The following is a 9,184-nucleotide window of genomic DNA, read 5'->3' on the forward strand; positions in this document are numbered from 1 at the left end:
TGCAAATGAAAAATATCAATATTGTTCTTCGAATTTGTATCTGTAACTCACCATCTGACTCTCCTATCTCCATGTTTCAAATATTTCCAAATAAATTTGGACCAATTCCATTTATTTTTATAAAACTCTACATCACTCATCAATAGCACTAGACAGCTCTCAACCAACTCAATATCTGTTACTGAATAGTTTTTTCTAGATCTCTTACTTTCGATTTCATCTGGCTCATCAAAAGGAGAAGGATATGAATTGAAATACTTCAATGCGTAACTGAAACAATATTGGTGCATAGTATGATTTTAAATGAATATTAAGAGTTTCACAAAATTTTCCTGAATTCAGTAAAAATAATTTTCTTACCTTGATAAGTCTGGTCTCAACTTTAGAATTTTTCCTAATAAAACTGTGTTTACAACATGTCGATTATAGTCAAATTTATAAAATTCATCGTCAAAAAATATTGCTATAGATAGGAGTCTTGGTAACAGTCCGCTAAAATGTGAAGCAATATTCTCAAGGTATTGGGGTACATGAAGCAACTCATGAGCTATATAATGTATGTGCATTTCATCCAGATGATAACGTAAAAAATTGCTATTCCTTTCGGTTTTCTGAAATGAAAAAAATTGTTAAACTTATCTTTAAAATAGAATAATCCCCAACTCACTTCAAAGCATATTTTAAATTGTTCATTTAAAGCACAAAACGTTTTAAGTTTTGGTAATATTCTAGGGTCTTCCTTTAAACCTTCCATAATTGACCCGTTTTTTAACAAATAAATCAGTGTCACCACGAAACAATCCCTCTAAATATAAAGGAACGTTTTAAATTACACTAAAAATTCTCCGGTTGGCGAATATATTTCCGAAACAGTCAATATACGAACGAACTTGGAAAATACCGGCACGTGTTTCCAATTTGAACTGACGTCTATCAGATAAACATAACCTGTACAGCACAGATAACAGAGTAGAACTGTACAGATTAAATTAATCATAGAAAATAATATCATCGATAGTGATAGACGATCTAGACTGATAGAAATATAATATAATATATTTCTATAACTGGACTTTCAAAACACTATTTTGAATGATATTTCTTCTGAAAATTATAATTTCAATTCCTTATAACTTATGTAGGCAATCCATAATTATTTCTAATCTTCGATCTGACTTAAAATTTTCAAACTACTGTCCCAAAACATATATTTTTAGTCTATGGTCCGAAATTTGGGCAAACGTGACGCCATCTAACCAAGTGTCATAATACTAAAATTTAAATCAGTTTTCTCCACATAGATGGTAGCATAGAGAAATTAATTTTTTTTTTAATTTATTTGTCTATGGATGGTAGAATATATGGCTATTATAGTGACTTGTTATCTTGTACGTAGTTTAGAATACATATTTATAAAGTAAATAAATATAGATCTTAGGTGTCAAATAATTATTCGACTAACTGATACTTTATTCAGTAAAACACCACGTGAAGTACATTCCATATTATGTCTATACATAAAAATTAAGAAATAAAAATATTTTTAGGAGTGTATGGCGATCAGTTACAAAAAATATCACAAAAATTCAATTATCGTGAATTTTTTCACTTAAGTTTAAAAAGCTAAAGAAAGCCACGCTATAATCAAAATAGTCCCTCCAACAGGTGCCAATTTCCCTAATTTATTATCTCCAGTGAAAGCATAATAGTAGCAAGGGCCAGAAAACAGAATAGTTCCCATCAGAAACAATGATCCAGCCTGAAAACAATTCAAAATGAAATAGAATAAAAACATTTGAGAATAATTTAACAAGTTATACTGATAACCTAGTACTAACCACTGCGGGATTTCTACACATAGGAACACCCATTAATGCTAAGGAATGAAAAAAGTGCATTCTATTAGCCGTTTCGAATACTGGTTTCAATAGTTCTGCTTTCCCTTCTGGATACTTCCTGTGAGCTCCATAAGCACCTAAAGCAACCGCAGAAGCTCCCATAACACCTGCTAATCTTAAGAAAGAGCCATTTTCCCTTGCTAGTTTCCACAAGGGAGTTTTCTCAGTTATCACTGTAATTTGTTTTGAGGATGGTACAAAACTTTTTTCCTACGGGAATCAAAATAAATAAATGGAACCCTGTATCGAAATAATACTCACAGTCATGATATATTTTACACTTTTCGATACAGGATTTTCGTAAAGGACGTATTTTGAAATGGGATTATCCAATACTATATTTACGTAATCGTTCAATCCCATACCTTACAAATCAGACAAAAGTCTCCACCAGTGAATTTTCAGAAAATTCGGTAAATATATGAATAAAAATTCAAATATTTACGCCGAATAACGCGGAAATAAATTCAATATTTATCTGTCATTTTAGTAGTCTATGATTTAGCAGTTTTGAGTTTTTTTGTGGTTAATTGTGAATATTTCTATGCATCCGAAAAAAATTCGCTAGTTCATAGAACCATATATTATTTAAAAAAACTCAAAAAATTGGATATTTTCCATGTTAAAGAAAACTTTTGACTGGCTCTTTCTGGTTTACAACGAAATAATTCAAATATGGTTTCGCTTAGGATGCCATCTAGCGTTAATATTTAACGAAAGGGGTTCCCTTTCGTAGGTGGATTGTGAGTTACAGGATTTTGAATCTGGGACATAGAAAAACTAGTTTTCTATGATCTAGAAGATCAATAGCGAAGGCGCAATATTCGAAAAGATAATGAAATATTGGAATTCTTGTCCTGAACAGACTTTTTTCTGATGTAGGGAAACAATTACAAGACATATAATTCCAACAGTTTATTACAAAAAAAATAAAATATTTATAGGATTGTACTCTTAAAGAGTTGAAATGGAAATGTTTAATGCACATAATAAAACCCAGATTGAAAACATTTCTTGATTCATAACGAATCAACATCACAACATATTTCATCACATTAAAGCATTCTCAATAGAATGCATAAGCCCGTTATAGCAATAATATGCCTCAAAGCCTAGTGTCTCAGTGAGTAAATTATGATATTGAAGAAATCCATATCTTTCAAACCGGCCGACATCTATTACCTCAATCAGTGAATCGAAAAAAATCCGCAAATCAGATTAAAATCCACCGATTAGCAATACTATTCCAAATGTTTAAGATGCGCTTCGTTATTCGTAGCATAATCAAACATGAGACACTTATCTTCTTTCAATTTCAAATGAATTGATAGTATATGATATATTTGGGACTGTTTTTATGATTTGCAGCATAATCACACATAGTACTTATGTTTCTTCAAGTTTGAATGAACTGAATCTAAATGTTTCTTGAGGTGCTCTTTCTGATGTTTCTTCAAATTTGAATGAACTGATTCTATGTCTTTTGAGTATCTCTTTCCGATTTATAGCATTATCACACATGTAATACTTAAATAATAATAATATAATTATATTATAATATAATTTTGATGACAAAAGCACACAAGCACCATCCGAAAAGTAGCATTGAGAGGACGACACTGCCAAGGAATAAAGGAGGCAGAGGTCTGCTAGACATTATGGAACTTGCCATGGGCAAATTGAATGCCTACGAGCATATTTCATAGACAAATCAGGCACGTCAGAGGTCTACAAAATACTGTGTGAAGCAGACGAATCAACACCTTTACAACTGCACAAGGAGCAATTATTGTCATACAACAACCAGACATTCCAAGAAAAACTACAAAAATGGAGAGAAAAGACCCTATACATGGACGACATTTCAACGAGGTGAACCAGGATCATGTCGACATTGAAGCGTAGAACTATTGGCTCACATCAGATGCGATGTATCCAGAAACGGAAGGATTTCTTTTAGCCATCCAAGATCAAGTGATCTCAACGAGAAATTACTGCAAGCATATCATTAAGGATCGAACTATTACTGACGATCGATGGGTGTCCAACGAATGAGACAATCCAACATATTACGGGAGGATGTCAAATGTTTGCAGGAAAAGAATATAAAGAGAGACACGATGCAGTAGTAAAGATACTACACCAAGAAATGGCAACCAAATTAAAACTAATTCATTCTGAGAAAGTACCATACTACAAGTACCAACTGGAAACCGAATGCTATAAACTGTACTGGGATCTTACAGTTTTGACTGATAAAACAGATCCTCACAACAGGCCAGATATACTGCTAGTCGATTAACATCAAAAGACAGGAATACTCATCGACATAGCAATACCAAATAACAACAACATTCTAAATCCTGGCTAGGTCATAGATGTTGTACGTGTTTGGTGATGGTTAGGTTAGAGGCTAATGACCGTAGCGGTCGATGCCTTCAACAAAAAGAAAAAATAATGATAATAGGCCTTTATTGACAATTAAAAGAATAAATTTAAATTTTTATCAAAATAAACAAGTAGGTTTTCTTCATTCCAAAATTTCCATGTATTGCTGGAGCTGGCGACAAATTTTTGTATTTTGTACTATCAGCAGCAAAGATATTTCCTGGTATAGTGTTGAACGCTCGTACGCTAGCATATGACGGTGAACTTTGAGCCATAAGTGCATAATCACATAGATTATACTTTTTTCTTCGAATTTAAATGATACTTATTTAAATGTTTTTCAAGATACGTTTTCCGATTTGCAGCATAATCACATATGTGACACTTATGTGGCTTCAAATTTAAATGAACTGAATTGAAATGATTTTTGAGATGATCTTTGCGATTTGCAGCAAAATCACACAGGTGACACTTATGTTCCTTCAATTTCAAATGAACTGATTCTATATGTTTTTTTAAAAACTGTTGCCAATTTGTAGCATAATCACAAAGGTAACACTTATATTGATTCAAATTTAAATGAACTGAATCTATATGATATTTGAGACTTTTTTCACGATTTGCACCATAATCACACAGGTGACACTTATGTTCTTTAAAATTTGAATGAACCGAATTTAAATGTCTTTTGAGATCCATTTTCAGATTTGCAACATAATCGCACAGGTGACACTTTTTCTTCAATTCCGAATGGACTGATTCTACATGACATTTGAAACATCTTTTACTATTTGTAGCATAATCACACTTGTGACACTTATGTTTCTTTAACTTTAAATGAACCGCATCGAAATGTCTCTTGATCTCTATTTTCAGATTTGCAGCATAATCACACAGGTGACACTTATGTTCTTTCAAATTTAAATGAACTGTTCCCATATGTCGTTTCAGAATATTACTCCGATTTGTAGCATAATCACACAGGTGACACTTATGTTCCTTCAAATTCAAATGAATTGATTCTATATGATATTTGAGACTAGATTTTTGATATGCAGCATAATCGCACAGGTGACACTTATGTTCTTTCAAATTCAAATGAACTGAATCTATATGATATTTGAGACTATTTCTATGATTTGCAGCATAATCACACAGGTAACATTTATGTTTTTTCATATTGGAATAGAAAGATTCTTTATGAATTTGGGGCAATTCCTCTGTTTTTAAAGAATTATCAATAAAATCATTGTGTTTGGATGGATATCTTGATTCATTTTCAATGTTTTCCAAGAAGACTATCCTCTCTTGAACGCCATTCTCATCGATGAATTGTTCAAATATATCAACATCTTCTATTTTTTGTAGATGAGTTTTGAAGTTCTCTCCTAATTCTGAACATTCAATAGTCCTGAAACAAATGAAATCATTATGATGTTATTCAATTATAATATCGAAATTCTTTTAATTTGGGCGGCACTCAATTTGAATTACGTATATACTTGTATTTGTAAATAATTTGAGAAAAGTACCGACTTGGTGTTGCTATCTTTTAAGAACCTATTTATTTATGCTTCTATTGAGCTCTTGAAAATCAATGAAATGTATACCTTCACATATTTGAGATATTATTTACCAAGACGTCATTGTTGACGGGTTGTTCATTTGAATGAAGGGTTCTGAATAATTGACCTTCCTGAAATTCGCCATGAATATTCGAGTGATTGTTTTAAATGAACAAATTAAATTTCAATCTAATCAGTATGTTATTTCAGAAATATTGGGTTAATTTAATATTGGGTTACACAATGTAATCCGCAAATTGTTAAAACCATATTTTTGGTAGTAAAAACATAGAAAATATAAAAACTTGGGTAAATGTTCACTTTAGAGAATTAGTTTAAATAATGCATTAAAAGTGATGAAAACTTGCAGACTTACTACCGAATTTCGTGAAGTTATCTCCAGAAACAGAATATAGAAAAAAAAAGAAAATCCCGATTTTCCGTTTTTTCAAGATATCTCGGGAACCATTGAAGAAATTTTGGATCTGTTAACACCAACACACTAATCGCTACATAACGCAACTTTTTTGTAATTTATGCCACCCTGTATCTCTAACGGTTTTAGATTTCTCTGTAGTACCCCTCTAAATAGTTCTAACCCTGTATAGGTGAACTTAGGAATATTCAGTAGGAAACTAGAAAGTTTGGTTATATTATTTGAATTCTCTTTAATATAAACTAAATGTTTATATGTCACAGTAAGAATACAAAAATCGATCTACAGGAGGATTTATGTGACATATTAAAGATCATCCGTAAGATTCGTTTCTAAATTGAAAAAACCCTACGAACATCCAAAGAATTTCCCCACAGTATAATATTATACGATGAGTAAGTGTAGACCAAACTGTAGTCGATGTTAACCATAGAACTCTAGGGGAGTGAACCCTTAACTCTACTCATAACATAGTAAGAACTATTGAGCTTCTTGCATATGGAGTCGATATGCGTGCTGCACTTCAAGTTTGAATCCACGTAGATACAGAGAAACTTACAATGCTCTTCTGACGAAATGATATCTCGCGAATGGCGAACAACTAGTTTACTTTCGCCACTTCTCAAAGTACAATGCATTGGGTCTTCTTGATGTTAATCATCAGAATATTTGAATGACACCAATCAATAAAGCAGCAAACTTACCCGCAACACAACTCCTGCCAGCCATCAAATGTACGAGCAGTAGCTAACATAGAAGTGTCATCGGCAAACAAAATTATCCTTATCATATTTTGCAATGGAAGGTTTGATACCCAATTACATGAAGTCCAAAACAAAGATAAAACCAATAATAATCAATATAAAAAATCAATACTATTCCATGAATTCAATCCAACAGAACAATAAAAATTGAGAGGTAGACAGTTCATATACACCTCAGCAAACAGTATTCAGGCCCAGGAAAAAAAACAAAATACAAGAAAGAAAGAAAAAAATGGAAATCAAAATATAATATAACATCATATATGATCATATTAACTTCAAATGTTTTCATTCAAATGCAAATCACACATATAATCAAGAAAATGAGAGTGCAGATCACATCTTTCTGCTATAGAATTAACAACAGAACAGGCAAATCTCAGTGGGGACTGCAAAAGCAAATTAGTTCTAGGACTAGTTGTATTAATATAGAAAAGGTATCTAGTTATATCATTTGGACGAGGTACGAGAAATTCTAGTTTACTCAGCAACTCAACGCAGTCAATCCTACCACCCAGAAGACCATGAAGGAATTTGATGGCATGCATTCAAGGCTTTTCGACTTGAATCTTGATAATAAAATCACATGGGACCTAAGTCACAGGTTGTAAGGGTGAAAAACTTGGTGAGTGTTGAAGTAGATGGTGTCAAACTGCCAGTAAAGGAAACAGCTCGGAATCTGGGTGTGACGTTTGATAGCTTCCTCAGATTTGGTTCTCATGTCACAGAGTGCATAAAGAGAGCATATATTAAAATAAAATACATTTATAAGATCCGAAAATTCATTTCACGTAAACTTAAAATTTTACTCTGCGATTCATTGGTTTTGTCTATGTTCAATCACTGCGATGTTGTTTATGGGAACTGCCTCTCTTACTATGATAAGAAAAGAATTCAAATGATTCAAAATGCATGTCTGAGACTGATTTATGGTGTGAGGAAGTTCGAATCAGTTTCTCCACGACTCGGGGAGGCAGGATGGTTGAGTATGGAAGAAAGGAGAAAACTGCATTGTGCATGTTTTTATAGAGACATTGTTTTTTTCCAACGCCCACCTTACCTTTATAAGAAAATCATCTTCCGAACGCACGTGCATAATCTTAATATTAGGTTCAGGGGAAAAATCACTCCCCCATATCATAAAACCTCGATCTTTGAAAGAGGTTTCTCTTTCAATATTGCAAGATTCTTCAATAGTCACCCTGAATCTTTGATGAAACTATCTAGAGCAGCTTTCAGGAAATGTTATAAGGAAATTATTGTCAATGCAAACATAACTTAATTGCGATGAATGCCTCTCTATCCCGGATACAGAAGGAATGTTTTGGTTGTACATGGATAAGAATGTGTTATTAATTTTTTTTTTTTCTCTTTATCCTTCTCTTTTTGTTAATTTTTTCCTATTATTCAGAATGAAGCACTGTCGATTCAATGGTTGAGTGGATCAGGGAGTCTCCTAGGGGACTCATCTGGACTTCGCCATATTTCTTGCTCAACACGTATATCAATTGTATTTTTGTTTGTTTTTCTCTAATTGATGTAAGTTTAGTTGGAAATAAAGACAATATACATACATACATACATATCCCTTATGTGGATACAGTCTATTCAGTCTCTACTTGACGGAAATTCATCCTATTATGATTAAAGGAAAAACACTTTTCCTTTCCAACTTAAGATGAAACACCAAACGCAGGTCCTTGATTTCAGTAAGTCGAGGAAGATCTATATCCCCAATGTTGTAATCTAATAGATACACTTCCTTCTACCGCGAGTAAAACACTACGCTACATTTTGAATTTCGATACATTCATATGAAGTTTATTATTGTTACGCCACCTGTTCATAACATCTATATTCATAATAAGGTACATACTCATCTATTTCACTTGCATCCACTTTCATTTTGGAACAATATATATGATACTAAATCCTAAAATATTAACTTGGAAAGTTTAAAATGATAATGGAATTAAATCGAGCAGAAATACCAGAAATGATTATAGAATCACAGATTACTAAGCATAGACAAATAACTCCTTTCTCTATGTTACTAAGTCTGTGATGGAATCTCAGCAAAACCACAGATTACTTAGTCTTTGGCAAAACATAACGAGTAACGACTTTGACCAT

The 9,184-nt window shown here is 32.5% G+C and overlaps 3 protein-coding genes across 3 annotated transcripts in view; all 3 read right to left on the reverse strand.

The window, feature by feature from the left end:
• Nucleotides 1-926, reverse strand: part of LOC123679148 (midasin) — a 159,712-nt gene extending 158,786 nt beyond the window's left edge. The window contains exons 1-3 of the mRNA XM_045616568.1: nt 668-926; nt 361-611; nt 52-270 (exon numbers count right to left, since the gene is read on the reverse strand). Coding sequence (XP_045472524.1) covers nt 52-270; nt 361-611; nt 668-754 — 557 coding nt within the window. The 5' untranslated portion in view covers nt 755-926. The remainder of the gene's footprint in view (nt 1-51; nt 271-360; nt 612-667) is intronic.
• A 506-nt stretch (nt 927-1,432) lies between these two features.
• On the reverse strand, nt 1,433-2,425 carry LOC123677614 (transmembrane protein 256 homolog). The gene is made up of 3 exons (XM_045614251.1): nt 2,160-2,425; nt 1,839-2,108; nt 1,433-1,759 (listed from the first exon to the last, which is right to left on the reverse strand). The coding sequence occupies exons 1-3, from the start codon at nt 2,259-2,261 to the stop codon at nt 1,616-1,618; spliced, it is 516 nt and encodes a 171-aa protein (XP_045470207.1). The 5' UTR covers nt 2,262-2,425; the 3' UTR covers nt 1,433-1,615.
• A 1,928-nt stretch (nt 2,426-4,353) lies between these two features.
• On the reverse strand, nt 4,354-9,079 carry LOC123678290 (zinc finger protein 64-like). Its single transcript, XM_045615266.1, has 2 exons — nt 8,928-9,079; nt 4,354-5,697 (listed from the first exon to the last, which is right to left on the reverse strand). Exons 1-2 carry the CDS (start codon nt 8,954-8,956, stop codon nt 4,581-4,583), a joined length of 1,146 nt encoding a protein of 381 aa, XP_045471222.1. The 5' UTR covers nt 8,957-9,079; the 3' UTR covers nt 4,354-4,580.
• Between the last annotated feature and the right edge of the window lie 105 nt (nt 9,080-9,184).

This window comes from Harmonia axyridis, chromosome 4, assembly GCF_914767665.1.
Source record: "Harmonia axyridis chromosome 4, icHarAxyr1.1, whole genome shotgun sequence".
Lineage (NCBI taxonomy): Eukaryota > Metazoa > Arthropoda > Insecta > Coleoptera > Coccinellidae > Harmonia > Harmonia axyridis.

Coding starts and splice junctions, on each gene's coding strand:
- LOC123677614 (XM_045614251.1), bottom strand. CDS start 2,261: ATGGGATTGAACGATTACGTAAATATAGTATTGGATAATCCCATTTCA. Junction 2,109..2,159: donor GTGTAAAATATATCATGACT/GTGAGTATTATT, acceptor TGATTCCCGTAG/GAAAAAAGTTTTGTACCATC. Junction 1,760..1,838: donor TGTGTAGAAATCCCGCAGTG/GTTAGTACTAGG, acceptor AATTGTTTTCAG/GCTGGATCATTGTTTCTGAT.
- LOC123678290 (XM_045615266.1), bottom strand. CDS start 8,956: ATGAAAGTGGATGCAAGTGAAATAGATGA. Junction 5,698..8,927: donor GATGCAAGTGAAATAGATGA/GTATGTACCTTA, acceptor CATTTGTTTCAG/GACTATTGAATGTTCAGAAT.